Source organism: Drosophila nasuta, chromosome 2L, assembly GCF_023558535.2.
Source record: "Drosophila nasuta strain 15112-1781.00 chromosome 2L, ASM2355853v1, whole genome shotgun sequence".
Classification (NCBI taxonomy): domain Eukaryota; kingdom Metazoa; phylum Arthropoda; class Insecta; order Diptera; family Drosophilidae; genus Drosophila; species Drosophila nasuta.
The window spans coordinates 22,668,875-22,693,356 of record NC_083455.1 but is presented as its reverse complement, the minus strand read 5'-3'; the positions used below and the strand labels follow the sequence as shown (position 1 = coordinate 22,693,356).

At 38.3% G+C, this 24,482-nt stretch overlaps 2 protein-coding genes across 2 annotated transcripts in view; one reads left to right on the top strand and one right to left on the bottom strand.

The window, feature by feature from the left end:
* Positions 1-18,433, bottom strand: part of LOC132783714 (uncharacterized) — a 54,195-nt gene extending 35,762 nt beyond the window's left edge. Inside the window, exon 1 of the mRNA XM_060789061.1 lies at positions 17,683-18,433. The gene's annotated coding sequence lies outside the window, so the exon portion shown is untranslated. The remainder of the gene's footprint in view (positions 1-17,682) is intronic.
* A 1,096-nt stretch (positions 18,434-19,529) lies between these two features.
* Positions 19,530-23,359, top strand: LOC132798908 (uncharacterized). The gene is made up of 2 exons (XM_060810938.1): positions 19,530-20,282; positions 20,854-23,359. The coding sequence occupies exons 1-2, from the start codon at positions 20,109-20,111 to the stop codon at positions 21,895-21,897; spliced, it is 1,218 nt and encodes a 405-aa protein (XP_060666921.1). The 5' UTR covers positions 19,530-20,108; the 3' UTR covers positions 21,898-23,359.
* The last annotated feature ends 1,123 nt before the right edge of the window (positions 23,360-24,482 follow it).

Genomic DNA, 24,482 nt, shown 5'->3' with positions numbered 1-24,482 from the left:
TCACTTCATTTAGTTAGTTAGTCTCTGCGGCTTTTCATTAATTTTTCAATTAAATGCAAATTTAACATTTTTTAAGAACACATTGCAAATTGAATTGTGTTCGCCTCGGCAAGCGACCTACCGCAGTTAAAGTGGTATTCCCCCCTCCCATCCCTCCGTCGCAACTTCACTTCGTTTTGCCTCTCACACTCCACTCTACTCCACTCCACTCCACTCATCTTGCCCCTTTGCAATCTGCTGCTGGCTGATATTAAATTTCCAACTCATTAAAATTTTGCGCACTGTGTGCGAAAACTCGCAGAGCCGACTATAAGCTATAGTGTTCACTGTAGCCATATACTCGTATACTGAGCACTCTCTTTTTGGGAGGTAGGAAGGGGGCCTCTCAATCTCTCCCGCATTCTCTTTTTTTTTTACTCAGCAGTCACAACTTTTTGCAGAGTGTTTGCATTTGCGCTTTTGGACTGGCAAAAAGGAAAAAGATGAGCCGGCTTGTCATTCATAAATGAAGCCCATAAAAAAGTGGAGAATATGCTTAACGAGAAACTAAAGCTTAAATACCCTTACTTTATATGCTAAGGATTAAGTATGAGAGGAGTTTGTTTCCATGAAAGTAATGTTAAGTGACTAAAGTTAAAGTGTCAAATATTTGCACGCTGTTTTGATGTTATTTGTGTTCATAAGAAGATAAGAATATGAATAATATATTTATCATTATAATGTTATTATTCTGAGTTTTTAGCAAGCATTTTTTACGTTTCAAAATTGAACACCAATACCAAACTAAATGCTGTAAGGGATCAAGTATGAGAGGAGTTTGCATATAAGAAAGTAAAGTTAAGAGAGGTCAGCTTCATATTGTAATATATGATTAAAAACTGCTGCCTTATTATTTATATTCATAAAATATAATCAAAATATAAACAGATTATTCGAGGAAAAATACTTAAATTATATTTTATAATATACTAAGTTTTATATAGCATATTACTCAAAGTTTTTAGCAAATACTTTTTACGTTTTCAAATTGAACACCAATACCAAACTAAATGATTTATGTTTACTTTCACAACAAATACAAAGCTTTGCAAAGGAAGGATTAAGTATGAGAGGAGTTTGCATATAAGAAAGTAAAGTTAAGGGAGCTCAGCTTTAAATTGTCAAAATTATATTAAAATATAATATATATATTATATTTTATAACAGACTAAGTTTTGTATAGCATATTACTCAAAGTTCTTAGTAAATACTTTTTACGCTTTCAAATTCAACCCCAATTACAAACTTATGTTTACTTTCTTAATTTTCATATTCCTCAACAAAACCAAACGATCCCACGGCAGTGTATAACATTTTTATGGGAAATTGTTTGAGTGCTGTCTGTGAGCTGATAACTTACTCGTAATAAAGTGCAATATGCTCGTTTTGGCTCAATCGCTCGTGCATTCATGTATCAAGCGTGTTCAATAAAAACCTTTGACTTATCTTAATAAATGATTCACTTGTATTTCTCACACACAAACACACACGTATTGTGGGGAACGGAAATGTGCGAAAAGCCGCGACCGGAAGTAAATAGTTTAATTGTGAAAATAAACCTTGCATGTTCAATACACACACAGACACACTCTCACATATAATCTAATCGTGGCCATCGCTGACGTCATCTGAGTTATCAGACAATATAGTACATATGTTCTAGTGTCAGCAAATAAAATTGGAAAGTAATACATATAATTGGAAGCTTGCGTCAGTCAAAGTCAGCAGTCAGCGGCGACCCACGCGAATAAAAAAGCCAAAAACAAAATCAAAAAAATAAATAAATACGGCAAAAACTGAACAATAAAGAACGGCAACAACAAATAAAACATTGCGGCAAATTGGGCGTCAGGTTACTAGAGTCTCCCTCTCACTCACTCATTGCTATATCTAGCTCTTTCGCTATCGTTCACTTGTAGCTTGTCACAATTAGAGAAGTGCTTACAAAAGGTCAGCCGCGCACAATTGGCCAAAGCACTTGAGACAATGGAAAATAAAGAAACCAGAAAACAGAAAATACGACTAATAACAAAACGAAGCGATACAAATTTAGAAGCTTGTGGCAAAATTAAACGTTTCTATGCCCTATATAAAATCAGCGAATAAAGTATATTTTATTGACAACGTGATAATGATTAAATAAGGGCAATATAGATTATATTGAGCTGATTTATTTTATTACATGTGACAACAGACTGACAATCAAATTTCCAAATGATTTATTAGAAGTAATTTCATTCGATGAAACATGAATGCACTAATAACGTATACGTCATGTAAACACGTTACGTAAAAACTATATACATATATAAAAAATACTAATTTATAGTTTTAACATCTACAGGGTATTTACTAGCCTAGCAACTTGTTATGTCGACTGTTTCTTTAACTCTGGTGGTTTTCTTGGCTCTTTGTTTTGCTTTTGGCAACTTGGACAGCGGCAAGCCCTTTTTTTACACTGGTCTGATGGGAAACAAATGGTTTAAAAAGCGTCGACCACGACCACGACAACAGAGTGACGAGGTCAGAGACGCAAACGGAGATGATGACGGGTCGTTTTAGCCTGGCTAAAAGCGGTATTAGAGCGATGTGCGATGTGTGGGGCGTGTTCTGAAAGTCGTCGTCGTCGATGTCGATGTCGAAGATGTCCCTCGAGGGAAGCGGGCAATTAATTTTTTTAATGGCTTAGACGAAATGACTGACTTTGGGTTATTAGAAAAGTTCGTTTTTTATGGTGCAGAAAAACTGCTTGAAATTGTCAATTAGCAAAGTGCTGAGGCAAGACAAAATCTAAAGCTGTGCTGTAAGCGAAAGAAAAACAAGGAAACAGCACAAAGACCAACAAACGGACAGACGGATAGAAGCATAAGCATAAGAAATGGCTAAAAAGAATGGCAAAAGCATTGCCAATTTGGTGTTGGCTATTGAAAAGAGAGTTTTAACTACTGTTTATTATTATTCTCGGGCATTTGCACGGTTGCCATCTTGACCATCTAATTGAGTCTGACTTACATTTTTATGATGTTTAATCTAATTTTTTATGGGTTGGATACATTTTTTTTTTTCGTTCGCTTTTTTGGTTTTATAGCCAAGTTGGGTTGCCGAGCGCCATTTGCCTAACGAGCTAACAACTGGAAACTCGTTGCAAAGATTTTGGCCGATGGAGCCCGCTTTTTTATTTATTTATTTAAAGCCATGCCAGGCTGGCAGCAATTTGTTTTGATTCAATGAAATATCAAAAACGTGACCCAAAGTGTACCTTCCTCCCTAAAAAAAAACCCCAAGAAATAAACAAATATAAATGAAGCTAGGCAATATTTTAGACATTGCGGGAGTCGAGGGAAGTCGAAGGGAAATCGCTCAGCACTTAAATGTATGCAAATTGCATTTAGGCAAATTGAACGTTGAACGTTCAACGTTAAACCAAGCACGTGCGAATGATTGAACTAAGCGGCCGACCAACAAGACAGATAGTAGATGAATAAGCCGATAGCCGATGTTCCAGTTGCTGCTTCATTTTGTTATCTGCACGCACCGATAACGATAGTCGATTAGTAACATAAGAGAGACGGCAATCAACTGATTAAGCAGGCACATCAAATGCGGAAGTGCGACAATATTGTTCACAAGAGACACATACTCGGTACTTGAACTCGAAGTCCGATTTGAATCGACGTCGCACATTAATCGTGTTCAAGTGGCCCGCTAATCCTGTCACTTCCGTTGTGAGGACTTGAAGGACATTGACAGGCAACATTTTGCTCGCTAGACTAGGCTCTACAGTATCACTTTCATGACTCTTTTACATGCATTGCACTTCCGTGTGAACGTACTCAAAGTGCTACTGTAACCGAGGGAGGCTGCAGAAGTTGTGAATAAGATGTTGATGTATGAAAAATGCAAGTAAGTATAGAGAATGCTTGGCTTCATTTAAATGTAGTCATTAAGAATATAAAGAGATTAATTGAGTAAGAAAAATTTGTTTTATACGAAATACATTTTATTTAAATATGTGATTTAAGTTAAAAGAGCTGTATTTAGTTAAGTCGTTCCTTCGTTAGATGAATTATATATTGAGCACACTTTTTTGAATACAAAATAAAACGCCAACAATTCCATAAATAAAAGCCACATCGTATTACAATATATTTTAAATAAAGCTTATGAAATAAACCGAAAAAAACTCAAAGTATTCACCACTGATCTGTCTCATAGTTTCCATTTTTCATTCACACTTGATTATTACTCATTGCACGCCATTAAACATCAATAGAAATGCAAAGCTCTTTCTCCAAAACCAGCTGATTGATTTAGACGCACTCTTTCATTACTCGAATTGAGCCAATTGTTTTGCTGGCCAGTCGAAACCAGTTTTTTGGCACTGCAAACTAATGATCTGTATCTGTGAAATCTTGCACAACTTGAGGCACAATCTAATGACCTAATGAACAGCTCGCTCGCTTGCTGAGAGCAATCAAATGTTTTGTTGATCTACTGTTATTTAATAATGATCTAATCAACTGCGAAACTTTGATAATTTATCATAATGCTGACAGATCTGCGAACAAAGAAAGAGAGACAGAGAGAGAGCGAGAAACTTCTATAGCTTCCCACACGAATCGAGTCGAGTCGAGAGTCGTTTACATGCTCATTGGTCTTGGCCATTACATGGCACTCGGGAATAGTCTGGCCCACGCCATAACTCTACTCAGCTCTGTCTCCATTTTAATGCGCTAACCATAAAACTGAAATTCATCTCTTTTTTTCTTTACTTTACTTTGCAGATACAACACCAGAAAAAAAGAGTCTGCCATGGGGAGTCCGGCTTTTGGTTTTTGGAGTTGTTTGAGGAGTTCAGCTTGTGGGGTAGGCCACTTGGTCGCAACCACAGAAGTGACTTAACTCGCTTTAAGCCTTCTCATCTGCGACTTGTGAGTAGCTTGTTGTTCCCCTCCTCTTCTCTTCTCTTTCAACCAGGCGCAGCAACCGCATCTATTTCATTTCAAACTCCACTACACATGCCACGACGAGATGACACTTGACTGAATATTTATGGCCACAAATGGAGCGAAAATAAAATCGCCAAGTCACGGGCGGACGCGGGCAAAAAAAAAAAATAGAAGTAAGAAGTATGTATGAAAAAAAGCAAAAGCAAAAGCAAAATGCGAGCGGACACACATGGCGATGGCGATGGCGATGGCGATGTCTGTCGATGGATGCCTTTGTCTGTTTAGTGGCCACATGGAAGACATGCCCTTTTTCGGGCGTGCTCTAACTGTGCCCCATCTGTGCTCGCTCTGTGGCTTTGTGGCACACAATGAACCGCACACAATACCGTTAGCCTGACCGACTCTCTAGCTCACAGTCCCCACTCCTAAGCCAAAACCAAAAATAAAGAAAAAAAAAACCAGCTAACTGCCCCTTTGGCTTTTTGGTTTTGTGGTTTTTCTCGTCGTCGTCGTTTTGCGTCGCCTCGCGTCAATTCGTGATCTTTATCTTTATCTGTGCACTTGGCTTATGCATGTACATATATACATATATATTCACAAATATTTGCGCTTATTTATGTGGCTTTTGTTTTATCAGCTTTTGTTTATTCAATGATTATGCCCAACTGATCTACGCCTTCCTCTCATGCTGACTCCTCAAATGCCTCAGCCAGCAACCACATTGGTTCAGTTTGCCTTCAATTCGTTCTTCCGATTTTCAGTCGCGACTCACAGAAACTCATGCCGCTGCCCGGGCAAATATGTAATGAAGCATAAGCAATTATGATAATGCCGTTTCTGTTTACATTTTCGCTTCGTTTTTGTCGCTTTTGCTGGAGCTTATCAGCAGCCCAGTCGAGTCGAGTGAACAGAGCGCAGAGCAGCCTCCAAATTGTTGACAAAATATGAGCAACTTGAATGGCTTTATTCAAACGACACCGAATTGCTTTGTGCTCTGTACTTCAGGGGGAAAAACTAAAAATACTCTCTTAGATTATAGAGAATTTCCATTTAATATTTAATTTTCATTCTATTTAATTGAAAAAATTTTTAAATTATTCATATTACTAATTATTTCAGAATTTGTTAAGCAAAAAAACCTAAAGATAATATGAATTATAGATAATTGCCATTTTATATTCCAGCTCGACTTCAATTTGATTTTACTTAGAGAAAATTATTAAATTATACCTATTACGGATTACTTAAGAATTGTTATAGCTTAAAGGATGTCTTTAATATTTTGAAATTATAATTTTTCTAAAATTAGTCTATGACGTCACGAAATTATCATTATTATTATTATTTTTATTAACCATTATAAATATATCCAAATTCTCTAGGAGTTATATTTACTTTTTATTTTTAACATTTTCAGAAATTTTAAATTTGGAACCTTTCTTAAGAATCTTTAATATCTTTTTCTGTCTGTCGAGCGAAGCGAATTGTGGCAATTTTATTTTCCATTGATAATATTTTTGAAGAGGATCGCAAATAAATACTTGTTAGGCACTACACACATTTAAAAAAAATACACAAATCTGGAGGTAACCTCATTGTGATTGTTTCCTAGAAATGAAAAATTGAAACCGAGCAAATATTAGAATCGACTTAATGCTCTGTCGACCTCAGCTTAATCAGCTTCGTGCTGATTACCAATCTTACACGTAATAACCCTTTGAACCAAAACTCAATCAGTCGGACTTTGGTTAGCAACCAAAATGCAAATTTACAACACATTTGTATAAAAATGGTTTTTGGAGTTTTTGTCGCCATATTTTTGCCGAGTCAAGCCAAGGGAATGTCACGTAAGACACGCGCTATGCAAAGGCAAAGGCAAATATACATAAAATTTTATATTTTGTGTTAGGAAGAGGGGGGGAGACAATGGCAAAATCCTATCAGGAGACCACGCCTCCAACAGGTAGCTGCAATTTGGAGTTTTTCAACAAGTTTTCGTTCGTGGCAAAAGGAGAGTTGACGCCCATTGGCAATTTATGCAAATCAATGCCGCAAAAACTCAAACTCAAACCCAAAACTCAACCTCTCAACCTCTGAAGCCTTGACTTGGTCTGGTCTGGCACCCAATGAAACTCGATGGAAGCCAATGGCACCCAATGGTACCTACCACTTGAATGGCACTTGAATTAAGCCATCAGGCTTGAGGCGTAGTAAATTAAAATTGACAAAAAGTAACCATAGTAAAATGCGTAGCTCTTTCACCAATTTACTGAATCATAATTTCGCCTAGAGGCAGCTCATGCTCTCCCTTTCCCCCCTTCTCTCTCTCTCTCGCACACACGCTCTTTCTCTTTCAGTTCATCTGATAGTTTGTCTCGACAATCATCGACACTTGAAGACTCGTCGACTGAAGCGTTTATCTAAAGTTCAACAACTTATGCAAATGTATGGGTAGCTGAGTATGCGTCTTCAATCAGTCCCGGGCTTAAAGCCCCATTCACACACACATTCACACACACACTCATGCGTTTGCGATGTGCAGGAATTCAAGTTAGGTTCTTTTTCCTCTTCATGCATTGCTTTCATCATATTTTTCATTATAAACCACAATTGTATTTATATATTTTTTTTTTTTTTTTTTTTTTTTTTGTGCTATCTTGAATCTTGCAGTTCATATGAATGTGTGTAATCTCATATCTCTTGTTGTTGTACTTGTTGTTCTCTTGATGATTAATGTAAATGTGAGTGAGTGTGTGTGTTTGAACTCTATGTCCACTGCATTTTCTAGCCATTAGTCATAAATTGTTGTTGTTGTTGTTGTTGTTGTGGTCGCTGCTCTTGAAATTGTCAGTCACTCAACATGGTTGTCACTGCCCCTATAAGCTGCTTAGCAACAGGCAAAAGTGTAAAGGTTAAACTCTGTCTGGAAAACTGGAAAAGCCAACAAATACAGAATGACCATTATTATCAATTGTCACATGGAATTGGTTTGATGGAGAGCGGTTATATTGACACATTGACAGCAGGTACGTGTGGCAAATGGCAACGTCGCAGCTACTGTTGCAAGTCTGCGTTTTCACTTTATTTGTTTTTGTTCAGGCGAAAAAAAGATTATATTTGAGACTGCAGTAAATGGAGAATATGTTGAAACAGCATTTCAAATACATGTGCATACAATATTTAATATGTAAGGACTACTGAACATTTTGTGAATGACTAAAAATATATTTCAGCCTTTATTTCTCAGCTTGTTGAGAATATTTGCAGATAAAATTGAAATATTTTTCGTTTTGTCAAAGATTGTAAAAGTCACTGCAAATATGCGCAGTTTATTTCTTAAAAGTTGACTGATTAATATTTTGAAAATATGCTACGGAAATGTTGTGAAAGATTAAAAATATATTTCACAGTAAATGTGCAGCATCTCAGCTTGCAGATATAATTGAAATATTTCTTCATTTTGTCAAAGATTAAAAAAAAACGCAGTTTATTTCTTAAAAGTTTACTGCAATATGCTACGGAAATATGAAAGATAAAAAATATATTTCAATGTAAATATGCAGCATTTGTTTTTCAGCTTGTTGAGAATAACATATTTGCAGATAAAATTGAAATATTTTTTCGTTTTGTCAAAAGTTAAAATATGCCCAGTTTATTTCTTAAAAATTGACTGATTAATCTTTTGAAAATATGCTACGGAAATGTTGTGAAAGATTAAAAATATATATATAAATATTGAGAATATAAATGTTGAGAATATTTGCAGATAAAATTGAAATATTTCTCGCAGATTATTTCTTAAAAATTGACTGCTTAATATTTTGGGAATAGTATTTCTGCATATTTCCTTATTTTAAGAACTCTTTTTATACACATTGCGATAGAGCATATTTATCAAAACTTGTTGCCAGAGTTTATAATTTTATTTTAAAAACGTAAACAACTTATTATCGCACCAGAAGTTTTCAACATTTAATTAAAGAGAAGAAGAAAGAAATACGCTGATAAACGAGCAACTTGAACAACACATTATTCTGCTGGTGGCAATGTGCACATTAACCCATTAAAGTCTCTCACAATTGCCAACTAAAACGAGAATATTGAGAACCACTTGTTCAAATACGGTGAATATAAACCATCTTATAGGTGAATAACAGAGATGTATAAACAAACAGCACTCAAAGTGCACTCGATTCGACTTAACGCTGATAAACAATTCAATTTGCTGGTCTGAAATAATAATTCCAGTCTATAATTGATTAAGACGTTGATTTGACAATTGAGATTAAGATTCAATGAGAGTGTGTAAAGCAAACATTGTATTTGATCAATTTTCAGTGCTTACAATATTTATGTTTGAGAACATAATCTCTCTTGTTGCATTGTTTTCAATTTGCAGCATAAAGTTTTTTAGCAACTTAATCGCCACTTTCAGTCTGGTTAAAGTGTGGCTTATAAACAATTACGGAGTATAAAGTATAAAGTGCTCCGCTGCCAAGGGAAGCCACTTGGATGAGGTGAAGTGAGTTTGAGTTGAAGTTGAAGTGCTGAGCCAAGTTATTTGTGTTTCACTCTGAACTTGACCTTTTTTCTCATCGTTGTAGGCATGGCCACATGGAATGCACTTAGCCAAAAGCACCACAGTGGTGGTCTAAAGTGGTTAGCAGTGGATTTTTACAGTAGCTGTTGCTGCTTTAAGCCATCATCATTCGTCATTATGTTGATACATTGGCATTGCCACCGCCCCAATGTCTGTCGCTAAGTAGCTGCAACTAAGCCGCTTACCACGGACACAGCGACAAAGACACAGAGAGAGAAAGAGAGAGACAGAGACAGAGACTATTTTAGTGACCATAGCCCCAAGAGAGAGATTCTCAGTTGGCATCGCGGTCTCGTGCACATTGACTGACCCAATTTGCTTGCAGCACGTTTTTCGCTGAGTGAGTGTATTCGTATCCATATGAGTTTGCCTTGGACTACTGCTGTGTCTGTGTGTGTGTGCATGGCCTGGACGTGTGCCTGTTCTTTTGCTGTTAATTGGATTAATAATGACAGAAACAATGGGGCAGCAACTGGTACAGAAATAATATGTAGGGGGATTATGTAAGCCAATCGACAGGCCAACAGACAGGCAGCCAACAAATTTGTCTGACTCTCAAGTCCATATATAGACCAGGGAACTGTAGCTGGAAGCTGTCAAGAGTGTTAACTGACTGCCAAAGCGCATATTCAAAACATAAATGGAGAATTCGTTTTTCTGGTGTGCACGAAAAAGGCAACACACTAAATTTACTTGCCATACATAATGAGAAATGTGATTATGCAATGTTTGTTTGGCTTTTACGGAATGGAAACAACTTTCATAAACATAATGCCAAAGAGCAGAACTAGCAAAAAAACGTCTATTTAAACTTACTCATATTTGCTCAAAAGTCTAGACTCTAAAACTCCAACTACCGTTGTGTAAGCCATCGTAAGTTAGCTGACCCAATTTTCGGAACACACAATTGTCAATTACCAAATTACTGACCTCATAAACGGTTACTACAACGAGCTATATGCTGCCAAAGTTGTGTCTCATATCATTTACGAACCACCGCAATAAGCACCACAGAAGAAGAAGAAGAAGAAAATGCTTTATCAGCACAGGCGAAACAGTTAACACACACAAAATACTACTATACAACTCTATCATATCAATATGAATGGAACCAAGTTCTGTTGCTATTGCTGTTTGTGTTGTGTGTTTGTCTTAGATACGCTATCAAGAATTCAGCTTGATGTCGTGGCCCCAATCTAGACCAATACCTTAAATACCAATACTTGCCCCTCCCTTCTTCCCCTCTGAAGAGGCAGATAAGCTAAAATGTCAGATAAACCGTAGTATAACGCCAATAGATGATTGAATTATTGAGTTTATATTTTTATTTATTTCTGGCCAGTCAAATGATGAGCTAACTAATGATAGCGACAGGTATTTAAATGCTCAACTCATTTATGCACATTTATTTATATCGTATTCATAAGCAATCTTTTATTTTTATTCGACACGTCTGCTGAGGCAATCGGTGTGAGGGTTCAGGTTCTGGAATTGAGGTTTATTATGAGTCAGTTTATTTATTTTGTATTTTTTTTCGTATGCTTCTCTTTGTCTTTTCGCGTCTTTGTCATAGTCATTTTTGGTTGGCCCTCTGCCCGAGTTTCTTCATGCAGCGGTAAATGAAAGATTCTTACGGGTTTCTGATCTTTTTTTGCCAGAATTTTGTTTACAAGAATAAATGGTTATGTTGGGCAAAGAGAGAGAGAGACGTAACAACTTCTTCTAACGGCAGCTGTCTACATAAATTTAATTAAAAATCGTTTAAAATCCTTTCAGAAATTGTTTAAGCACAACTTTTTAGTGTTGTTGTTTTCTGTTTTTTGTTATTTGTTTTTTTTTTGTGTGAGTGCCTGGCAACCGAGGCGAGGTGACTGAGTGTCAACACGTGCCAAATTGTTTGTGTATCTATCTCTTAAGAGTTGCTAAACTTTTGCACCAACAATACAATAACATTTTGCTGCTCAAAGTTTTTTGCTGCAAGGCAAAACAAGTACAGCGTATCTGCAAGATACAAAATACGTCCAGATACATTCAGCAGATACAAAAGTGGAAGTTTTATGCGCATGCAGATATACCTGAATATATATATATTATTGGTTTCTGTTTCTGTTGTTGCGATTGTTTCGGTATGTCGCTGTGGCTTGTTGTTTGCATGTTGCTCGGCCGCATTAACATAAACAAATAGAGACAAATTCATAATTGGCCATCGTGCGTCAACCCTCTAAAGACAACCTGCAAACTGCACACACACAACACACAATAATCCAACAGGAGGGCGTCAGGTTGTGTCCCACAACGCAGCACGCATCACGCAGCAAAACATTTGCAGGGGGAGGAATTGTCAGGGTGCGTCACCATGGCGTATGATGAATATATAACGCACGTGCAAGTCAAACACGTTTCCATTGCGGTTCTGCTTGGTGTTGTTGTTGTTTTTGTTCGCTGTTCGCTGTTCTCGATGTTGTTACTGTCATGTATTTGCTGTTATTTCGCGCTCAATAACTCCGCGCAAGTCTTTGCTCTATTTCACAGAGTTTAAGGACTTTGCTAAGAAGCTTGCATTCATTCTTTTCATTTTTTTTACTTTTACTCCGATATAAATAACACAATATTTTTATCTGACTATTAATTGCATGTATGTTTGTACATGGCTTAAAACATAAATTTGTACATTTAAATTTAAAATACTCTTTTCTAAATTCAGTAACAAATAACTAATACAATATTTTCATCTGACTATTAATTAGAATTCAGTTTGAGTATTTCATAAAACATAAAATTTGCTAATTTGCATTTAAAATATTCTTTTTTGCTCTCAGTAATTAATTAGAATTAGTTTTGTGTATAGCATAAAACATAAATTAGTAAATATTAATTAAAAATGGAGATTATTATGCCTATAACTTTCTTTCATTTATACATTTAACAATAATTTGTGGCATATATCTTTAATTAATTTGTTCGCGTATTCATTTCCTGAATAAATAAAGCTAATGCTTTAATAAGCGCATCTAAATATTCAGCTTACATATTTTCAACATGTTTTTTTCCTATGTACTTCCTTTTTATCTGGCGCATTTTAATCAATTTTGTGAGCCGTGGCATTGTCAACGTAGACAACTTGTATAAAAATGCCAAATTCTCATACGCACCGTTGACCCAATTTATTAAGGCAAGCGAGAGAAACACCCTTGAAACACGCTGACAATCCCACATGCAAAGAACACACCAACAACAACAACAAAATAATAATACTGTCCAAATAATGCCAGAGACACCGATATGTTATACTGTGCGACAGAGAGGGAGAGGAGGAGAGAGACAGAGAGAGCGCAGTGGAGCATAGAGCAGTAAGAAAACAAGGGGAGGAAAACAATCGGAATTTGGGGCGCGGTTCTATCCTATGCATTGTTATGCATCTGCAAGAATTGGGTCAACCAAGCGTGCAGTAATGTACTCAAATATACTGAATAAGTTATATGGTATATACTATATAGTATATATATATGGTATATATTCTATTATATGGCTTATTTATGACATTATGCGAGGCCATTTTGCAAGCAGTTAGTTTCATATTTTAATTTAAGTTGCGCCTCGGGCCTTTCGCTGTGTTTTGGCTCATTAAAAGATAGAATGCGCCTTTCTCTCGTCGTCATTTTGGCCCGTTTTTCAAGCCACTTTTGCTAATTATGAGCACAAGTTGAGGAGTCAGGCAAGTGTGTGTGTCTCTGTGTGTGTTTGTTTGCCAAGGATACTTTTGATTTAGCACACTAAACTGCCCCGAAGCTGCTGCTGTCGAAAAATGTTGCTGCAATTTGCAGTTGTTCAAAAGTGGCAAAAAGCATTCTTTAGTTGATGTCTCTCTCTCTCTCTTTCTCTTTCTCTCTTTCTCTTTCTCTTTCTCTTTCTCTCCCTCTCTCTCTGTCTCTCTCTCTCTTTCTCTTTCTCTTTCTCTTTCTATCTCTCGCTATTTGCATTTCTTATTTATTTCTACTTAAAAATGCCAAGCTGTAGGTTATAACAACTTCAATTTCCAAACCATTAACTAGAGTCAATATAAATGAAGTTGAGATATCTCAATTTTTATGGCCTAGGCAGCATCATCATCATCATCTTGGAGATATCTCTGTTCATGTGCCGTCATTAATGGACATTTGTTTGGCCAACACCTGAGCCTGACTCTGTTGCTGGCGCCACTTGGCCAAAGATATTTGTTGAGTTTGGCGAACAATCAATCTCATTGACAAGCCACCCAATCGAAGTGCTTCGTTGTGATAGCTTCGACGCCTGCTCTTGTCATATGCATAACATTTCACTTTCTGAGTTTTTCCGGCCTTTCCCTCCCTGGGCTATGTAAATTTTGATAAATGATCCACGCCCAAAACGACGGATGAGTGTTTCTGGTGTTGAACAAGCTTAAGCTTGGCTTACAGACATCATCACGTTGCATCTCTGAGATGGAGATGGGAAAGTTGTTTTTCACCATCGTAATCAAAAGTCTAAACCTAATCGGACAGTGGCCCATGTAAGGTTCAAAGTTTACCCAGCCGACTTTTGTTTGACAAAAACTTGCAGATGTTTAATTTTGGGCTGAGACCCATTTAATAAGCGGCTGTCATTGTGTTGCGTTTGCTTTGCTTTTGCCTTATTCATTTTCATTTCCATTTTCAGTTTTCAGTTTTCATTTTCATTTTGGTTTTGTATTTTTCATTTCGCGTTTCGTTTTTGAAAAGGGTGTTGACAAAACTTGTGACACTTGCGCAAACAATAAATTTCATTTAATTTATTTATACACTTGCCTAGCAATTATTTGCTTTTCTGCTTAGCTCAACCGAGTCGCAGTACCTCAATAACAGCTGTGAAATAATATTGAGAATATATACGAGTATATATAGAAAAATACAAATAATATTTTCATATTCAATTTTGGCGATTATTATTCCAATTTGTCATCGATACAAAGGGAACTCGAAGTGAAGCATCGCCGAAATTTGATGCTCAGCTCAGTCGGCACTTTGAGTTGATTTTGCTTATTTGCAGCAGCAGCTTTGCCATATCACATGACTTGCAAAACTTTTTGAGGAGGAACCTCATCGAAATCATTGAACAACAGCTGAGCCAGCAGAGAGACCCCCCAAATCATAAAGAATAATAATAATCTGAATGCTGTAAACAGAGATTGCTCGACAAGCGAATGCTCTTCAGCCAAATGCTTAAAATAATAATTTATTTCATAAATATTTCCGGCATTCAACATGATCAAATCTATATCTCTAATACTCTCAGATATATAAAGTTATTTTTCATATACTGACACCTACTTAATATACCCTTTTGAACCCTTTCAGCAACATAAACTTTTCGTATTCTTTTTGCAAATCTCAGCGGAAAGGCAAATTCAGAATATGAAAATCAATTTTTTAGGCTTTTGCTCTCTTGGGTTCGCCAGTTGTTTTAACACTTCAGCGAGCATTGAACGGGGGAGGTGGGGAGCAAAGACTAGGCTTGTATTTGAAACTAATTTAAATAAAAACCAATCTGGCTGAAAATGTCAAACATAATTCGAGTCTACGGCTTGGCATCTTATCGCTTTATGTGTTGTGACGGGTCTGGAAAACTTTGTCTTGTTTGCCGTTGTCTGTGCTGTGTTCTTATAGCGTGACTGTGACTGTGACTGTGAGTGCAACTTAAATCAAATTGCCAAACGAACTTTCCACTCGGCACACACAACAATTTTTAATTTTATGGTCCCCCCCCCCCAAAAAGTTGCCTTTAAGACGCAGAGACGTTAACCAAGAACCCGACACGTTTCACTTTCGCTTGAACTTGAAACGACAAAACGAAAGAACGAAAGAACGGAAAGGAACTTGAGAACATGGCCGCGCATGCTGATGATTATCCTTCGAGAGCTGAGAGCATCCTTAAGCCTATGAACAGTAGAGCCAACAGTTTGCAGTTTTGCTGGGAAAATAACAGCAACAACAAAAAAGAGAAAAACAAAGCACAACAGACATAAAAATGCTTAGAGAAAAACTGCGATGAGAGTTTTGCGATAAGCAGGCCAAAACAATGAAAACCGAAAGTCTGAGGGTGGAGAATGGAGGGCGGAAGGCAGACAAGTGTTGCCTGCTTTTAGGCGCTGTGTCCGTGAATTTTACTCTTAAGAAAATAGGTCGACGCTTTTAGTTATGACCATGGCCACAACGAAACGCTAAAGAATTGGAGCAAAACATTTGCTGCTGCTATTCGTCCACCATAAAAGATTACAATAAAAACAGACAGAGCGACCGCAGAAATACAAATAAAAAGTCCAGTCTGGAATTTATATTGGCCATTCTGGCCATCTCTGGTTTGCTACATTTTTACCAGCTGTTCCTCTTGTGTAGCTTCGACCATATTCAATTTCGGTCGCTCATTTGTATCTAAGTTGAATGGAAATTAATTAGCTGCGGCTGCGAAGCAAATAAATTCCAAATGTAAGCGAGCAATGCGAACTGTTCTCTGTAATGAATCTGATAACAAAAGCCTGTCAATATTTAAGGTAAATAGATTGGCAGGCCAACTGTGTGAGCTCCATTGATTGCGGCCCATTCAATTACTCCACCAAAAGGGAAGAAAGGTCATTCAATCAACTTTAAACGACCGCAATAGCGGAAACAATTTTCATTTATATCTCACACACTCGATAAGCTGTGCAACATTGAGATTCATTAATAAATATTATTTTAATTTAATTTCTGAATTTCAGTTCAAAAAAGAAAGCGTCTTTTGGCGAATGAGAAGACTTGAGGAAATATTAAAAAATAAAACTGGAATTTCAACAGCTACTCTATTTTTCTACATTTCTTAATTATAGTTAATTGGGTGCTAAATTATGAATAAACATTTGCCAAAAATGTGTTGGCTTCTTTTGTTTCTATAAATTCTTAAGAAATGATTAATTACAAATTGCCAAATACTAAATTGGGCACTCAAATTTGTTAACTTGAAGCTTTAAAACCAGTTTCGAGATGATTAGATAATTGAAAATTATGTATTATATCAATTATAGTAGTTCCTACGAAGCCAAATCTAAAAAGGTTTTGCAATTTTCTAGTTTCAATCTTGCCAAAGCAATCTTTCGGACTGCCTTTGCTCACTTTATGTGCTCGCAAATCTTTTAAAACCTGTTACCAATTGCCAGAATAAAAAGAAACTATGTTACAACTCTGCCTGTGAGAGATGTGAGTTCTTTATTTCTTAGTGCAGTGAACCCAAAAGTCAGTTTCATTTGCATTTAAGTGCAAGCCAAACCCAGGTCATAAAAACTGTTATCAAAGTGAGACTAAGCCGAAAACTATTCTATACACTCAATTGATAAGCTCAAAGCATGGAGACCAGCATTTGAATTTGCTGAGGAGGAATTGCTGACCTCGTCTTCTCTCCCCTCTTCCAGAGAGAGAAAGAGAGTGTGTGGAACGAACCACTTGGCCTTTTTTTATGGGCTGATAAAAAGACTTTTGGAGCAATCAAAAACCGCAACATGTTAACTGTTAATGCCCCAGACACCTATTTGTGCCTTTTTTTTGCAGAACACTCTCCATATGTGGCAGTTGTGGCAGTAGCTGGGGCCAGATACTGACAATGAACTCGGCCCGGCGACCATAAATGCGCCAAATATAAATTATATTAAAAAAAAAGAAAGGAGAGAGAAAATGGAGGGATAGGAGGGATAGGGTTGCCAAGTTCCGGGATCTCAATAATTCAAAACAATTTCATTTTATTGCTGAAGTTGGAAAAGGATTCGGGAAAGCACAGTTTAACCTTACACAATGCGAAGGCAACAATTTGACCCGGGATTGGACCACGAACCTCTGGGATTGGATGGGGCGGAAGAAGGGAAGGAAGTGTGGGGGAATAACCCTTTTTAACAGTTCGCGTATATAAAACATTTTGTTGTAGGCGGGTCAGTTGGGTGGGGAAGGGGGAGGGGGAGGGGGATGTTGGTTTGTCCATAAGGTAGGCGTGAAAGCCAACACATAAAACAGCCAGAGGATGTGCAGTTGCATGGCGAGGGGTAAAGAGAGGGGGCGTTGGCGGGTTTCAACTTACCGTTTGCGGATGTGCGCAAATATTTGGCGTTGAGGCTGCTGTTGCTGTTGCTGTTGCTGCTGCTGATGATGAAGATGAACGGGTTCGTAATCCTTTTAGTGTCTGATAATGAAAATCCTGCCAGTTACACGACAGCTCACAAACACATACACATGTGCACACACACACACACAAGCACACAAACACACACTGCCTTATGGCTATTAATGATGTCTAGTCGAGGAGGAGTTGGATAGGAGATTTTTAATTATCTCCAGAGACAGAGCGAATGGAAATAAAAATACAAAAACGTTGCGCAAGATTTAATGCAAAAATATACCGCGTAATTAAAGCAATCGACCGGCTTAATTACCGACAATTGCAACTTGTTATTTATCTATATAACTTTTTATATATGTGTATATATATTTTTTTTTATTGGCCGTTTTGTTATTATTGTTGCTGTAATTTGGATTCAATCAAAAGTCACACTAATTCAATTTACACAACACAATCACACTTTGGCATTTAATTAGTCACTGCTGTTGTGGTTTTATGTTTTTATATGTTTTTTTTTGTTTTCGTTTTGGTGGTATTCGCACAAACACCGAAAGCGCGTTAGACCAAAAAACACCGGGCGGTGGAGTTGAGTGCAGAAAAACAACGTCGAAATTTTGATCGAACAACTTCAAACGATAACGATATCTGTTGAGTGCGAGAGCAGCCGCAACGAAACGCACAACGCAAGATTCCAAAACAGAATGAAGCGCAAAACGTATTTTCAAATTCGTTTACTTCGCCACTGCTGCTCGACGACAAGTTCGATGTGCCAGCAGTTGCGCTGCTTGTTGCTGGAATCGAACTAAAATGTTGCAACTCAAACCAAAGCATCAAACATGCCGTGTTTAAGCGCAAGTTGCATGCATGGTTGTCCGAAAAGGGGTAAATAGACGACCGATTCATTTAATTAATTTATTTTCGTATTTATAAATCAAATGAAATTAAAAATTTATTCTGAAGTATATAAAATATAAAATATTTTAAATGTCATTAAATTAGTATAAGTAGAGCTGTAATTTTCAAGTAATCACAGTTTACAAAGTCAACTTCTCACTCACAACAAACTCTGCCTTGTTTTGAGTCAAACTTCTGCTTTGTTTACATTCTTGGCCAACAACTTGAGCGAAGTATTTGGTAACACACGTTATGTCAACAGTAAGCAGCAAGCAATTATATAAATGCAATTTTTAAAAGCAATCACAAATCAATATAAATTTATTTCCATATTTATTACTATTTGAAATTGAATATTTAAATATGTACTTAAATACAAAAACTACTAATAACATAAAATTGAATTTATAATTAAACAATAAATTCTTAGCGATTTACTGATTCGTTTGTCTTTAATTTGTATAATATAATTTACAGATAAGTTAATTGAATTTTTTGGTTTTAGTTATACAAAATAATTATATAATTAAGGTACTTAAAGTAGTTTCTCTAGTTTCTCACCCATTTCAACTTATTCTGATCTACAACTGGCGCCAGTGACAATATAATATAATAGTAATCCCTTTGCTCATGAGCACGAATCTCACACACACAAATTGGCCAATCCATAAATCCATTTAAAACCTGAAAATAATTTTCATTAATGAAACACGCCATAAAAACCAAGTCCACAAACTGGCCCATGGACTGGTGGCTGATGTGGTAGCTGGGCATTCATTTAAATGAGACACATTTCACAATAGCAACAACAGAGAACAACAACAAAGAGGAAGCGGCGAGACAATGCCGGGAATCGGGACTTCGGGACTTCGGGACTCAGGACCGTTGCATAGGCAAGATAGGAATGTGAAATATTGGAAGGGTATTGGAAATCAGATTACATTTAATTTTCATGTAATTAAAACCAAACAGCCCAAGAAGTGTAGGTGCAATGGAACCATCGAGTCGCCCGATGAAACAGCCGTTGAGTTTCACCTGAAATATATAAGTAAGGCAACAACAACAACAACAACACCAACAGCAACAACCACAACAACATTGACAACCACGCAGCGTTGTCAAGGTAACACCGGCCCAAGCAATTGACAGTTTCAGGTACCAAAACAAAAAAAGGAAAACGCGCACACAGCAGTAAATGGAAAAGCAGCTCAAAGACAGGCCGCGAACAGAACGAAAGAAAAAGGACACCAGCAAGGACGAGGACGAGAGCACCTGTAAGGAGTCGGGAAATTGTTCACGGAGCCACAGCGAACAGCAAGTGGAATCTGTGATTCAACGGAAACCAGCGCGCGGAAGTGCGCAAAAACAGGAATTCACTGAAAAATCATTAAACAAAGGGCACCCAACCACGCCCAATAACAACGCAGCGCAACACAGCAACAACAACCAAAGGGAGGGAACAGGACACAGCACATCAGCACTTGAAAGACACCATGAATTACTACGATGAGGAGATCACAATCAGTGGCCCGGACAGCAAGCATCTGAGCAGTGTGCAAATGGACAGGTCATCGAGGTCTGATGCGGCTGCCAGAGGCCAGACTGGAGCAACTGCAGCAGCAGTACACTCTACAGGCGGACAACGGGCGGCCAGGCAACGCAATTTGGTAAGTGAGAAGGATAAAGAGGGTGATGGGGTGGAGATGGCCTGAAGGAGAAAATTTGCATGATGTGGATAGAGCTCAAATGGGTGGCATGCAAATACTGTACTTTATCAACTATACTTTCGTTCTGCACTCTCTATTTTCTTTTAATATAGACCATATAACTCCATCGTTTTCTCTCTGTTCGGGGTTTTCTTCCTATCTCTTTCAATGATCCTTTTTGGCTAGTTTTCACATTCTCATTAAATTTTTATTTCATGTGTCTAATCTTTAACGTTGTCTCTTTCCATCTCAGAGCACTGTTTTCCATATCTCTATCTAACATTTCTTTTGACATTCCATTCTATTTTTTAACTTTCCATTCTTCCCTCTCATAGGTTCTTTTGTATATCTCTTATTTATCTTAAATGTAGGAACTTTTTATATAAGTTTAGTTCATAATTTCTGAACATTTTCTGTATATTTTCTATATACTGAATATACAGCCTTATGCCTTCCTTCTGCCATCTTCTTTCCCTACTCTTTCATGACCATTGCAAACTCACTTTAATTAAAAATTTCCCTTCTCCTGCAGCAGCTGCAGGGTAACTCGGCGGATGACGATGGCCTCCTCCAGGATATTATCGATCACGATGACGAGGCCGATGACAGCGACGACGATGACGATGACAGCGAGCTGCAAATGGCTGGCAGTGGACTGGGCATGGCGTCAACTGCGCCACGTCCGCAGACACGTCCTGGCAGCACACGCAATGCAAAGCAGCCGCAGATCGCCGATGACCAGCTGAGCTTTGGCAGCTCGGACGAGGCAGCTGGCGGAGAGCATGCGAGTGGCATGAAGTTGGCACATCAGAAGCTACCGATGCCAGCGCAGCAGCGACGCAGTGCTGGGCAGGCACAGGAGATGAACACGTTCAATTTGACGCCCGACAAGTGGGAGCAGCTGCCACTGCAGCCGGAACTCAAAGAGATCTTTCCCTACATACTCAAGTATACGCCACAAACGATTGAGACGCCCTATCATCTGCAGCCCTTCATCCCGGAGTTTGTGCCCGCCGTGGGCGATGTGGATGCCATGCTGAAGGTACAGGCACCAGCTCTGTTGCAACCGCAACGTCAACGCGAGCTGGATGAGCAGTTGCAGCGATTGGGTCTAATGCTGCTTGATGAGCCGTCGGGCACACAAAGCGAACCCAGTTTGCTCAACATGAAGTTGCGCTCCGTGCTGAGCGGCAGTCGTGGCACAAAGCCGCGTCATGGTGGCGCCTACTCGGCAACGATGGTGCCCACAGCCCGATCTGCCAAGGATATTGAACGCTGGATTGGTGAAGTGGAACAGGTGCACATGACGCAATCCATGTACGATGCACAGCCGCGTAAGGATATCGATGCGTTGCTCGAGCATTGGCCACACTCGTATGCCGAGCCAGCGACCAAGGATGCTCTCGACCAGGCCTATCACTCCTGTCTGCAGCAGCAAATCTCACTGGGCGATTATGTGCGCGTGCTTTGTGAACGCTTTGGCGTCGAGGGGCCGCTGGAGACGCAATCGGATTACATACACAACGTTCAGACGCTGTTTGCCCTCTACCTGGCCGCGAGTCAGGCCTGGGAATAGACAGAGAGGGGAAGAGAGAGAGAGAGAGAGTTGGGTGAGGTGACTGCACTAATAACGCTAATGGCTTCGATTAAGTGACAGCCAGACGCCGTTTGTTTGCCTTTGTGTCGGGATGCCCCTTTGGCTGGCCATTAAATCGTTTGCAAAACCGTTAGTCTCCATAACTTGCACGTTTGATTCGTTTTGCGGGTGAACAAGAGGGAAGCTTCAGTTTGGTGAACGGTGAATAGGGGGGGTAGGGGGTTCATCTGGTGTCTGTTGGTCTGCTGCTTTCTGTAGTGCGAATTCATTTTGAAGGCGCTGTGAATGCAACTGCGCTGGCGACAACTTGCGAAATTGCCGCCGTTGTCCGCTTTGTCTGCCATGCCGCATCAGCAGCTTCCAGCGACAAAAATGAAATTTGGTTCACCATTTTTTTATGCATCGCAACCGTTTCCCGAATGGGGTATATTTGTAACAGCTTGCATAGTACACAAAGTGCAGCATACTTTTAGGCTGCATTTGTAACTAGCAAGCAGTTCCCAACACTGCTTGCACTGCTTTCTGGCTGTAATTTCAATTAGTCACCTAAACAGGATATATTTCAGTCGTTCATTTGAGAATGCGGCTGTTTCACTGGCATTTTTGTTGTTCCAGTGCCGCACTCAAGTGCCAAAAGGCAACAATGCAGTGCATTTGGACGCCAAGGCACGGATGTTGCATTGAAAATGAAATGAAAAACTCTGCTGAAAAGTTGACTGAAATGCAACAGAGTGGCAAATAAGAACAACAAGCAACTGCAATTGTCGCCGCATCACCAGCAGAAAAAGTGTCTCGCATAAAAGCGAAAAAACGAAAGAAACAAAAGCCGCCAGCACAATTCCCATAGCATACTTATTGGGGCAAACCAAAAGCACGCACGTATATTAAGTAGAATATCTGTACAGCAAGAGCAAGAGCAAGAAAACAGAGGGGCTGAATCTCAGACCATAGTAGTTAAACCAATCATGCACTTGACCAAACCGCCAGCAACAACAAATGCCTAATTAGAGCCGCTTAAGACAACATTGACCTGACCAAAGCCAGCGACATCAACATCGATGCCTGTCTGTCGTCGCTGCTGCTGCTGCACTTGCAGTTGACGACCTTAATTATGCGTAAACCGGTTAAGACCCATTAATGCCATTTTCGATGCGCCTACGCCTGCTGCAGACACCACTGACTCTCTCGGCCAGCGTCCTGTGGGCGACTGTCTGGCCAACTGTCAATCAAAGTCCGCCGCCATCATATGCAAAATGCATTATGCGCCGTAAATTTTGCACCGCCTTCTGCTCTGTGTGCAGTTGCAAGTTACATGTGATTGACGTTGCCAGCGAGAGTCATTAACAACCGTGCGAAGGCCATTAGTGGTATTTTCTGCAAGATTAACTCCTTCCCGCAATTAAAGACCACTTTTGCAGTACTTAAATAATGTTCAGCTACAAAGATAGTAAATATTAAGATATTAAAAATATGAGAATTATTTTATAAAATAAATAAAAACAAGTAAGAAAGTTACAGTCGAGTGTGCTCGACTGTGAGATACCCGCTACCCATTTTTAATAAAGGCAAAATATTGCGGTATTATTTTCAAAATATACCGAAAATACTAAAAAATATACCAAATGGTATATTTGGTATATCGATATAGTACACCATTCAAAATATACCATAGACGGCACAATGTAACAGATTGTCGGCCAAAGCAACTCAGACCCCTATGCGTTGTTGCCCATACAAAAGTATTTCTTTAAAAACTTCCACAATTTTATCTGATCGCAACCAAATTTTCAGGAATAATAACTACTATAGTAATTATTGTATATACTCTTGCTTTAAAATGACGCTTGTTATTCGATTTTATTGATTTGCGGGGGCGGAAGTGGGCGTGGCAAAAATTTGAAACAAACTTGATCTGCGTGCAAACATAACAAATGCTGTCGAAAAAAAATTATAGCTCTATCTCTTATAGTCTCTGAGATCCAGTGTTTCATACGGACGGACGGACAGACGGACAGACAGACAGACGGACAGACGGACATGGCTATATCGACTCGGCTGTTGACGCTGATCAATAATATATATACTTTATAGGGTCGGAGATGCCTCCTTCTACCTGTTACATACATTTCCTGTCGGCACAAAGTTATAATACCCTTCTACCCTATGGGTAGCGGGTATAAAAACCAACCATGAAAGCTACCGAATATCTACTAAATTATAGCGAAAGCTGTGATATATATATATATATATTATTACATTCATGCTCACACCTCCAATTATGAATCACAAATGTATTCAAGCGATGATATATATACGAGATATATACGAGTGACCAAATTAGTTACTATATTTATTTAAAAACATTAGCATTGCTCACATAAAAACATTTGGCATACTATTTCATATATTCAAAATAAAATCATCATCATGTATTTTGGTGATTTTATATTTTTAAGATGGGAGATGTCTAATTTGTACTCTAGAATTCTCATATTGTGCTGTTTAAAAAAATGTTTAAGATATCAGGCATCGCAAAAAATTTCACTGAGATCGTTTAATATGAA

Coding starts and splice junctions, on each gene's coding strand:
- LOC132798908 (XM_060810938.1), top strand. CDS start 20,109: ATGAATTACTACGATGAGGAGATCACAATCAGTGGCCCGGACAGCAAG. Junction 20,283..20,853: donor CGGCCAGGCAACGCAATTTG/GTAAGTGAGAAG, acceptor CTTCTCCTGCAG/CAGCTGCAGGGTAACTCGGC.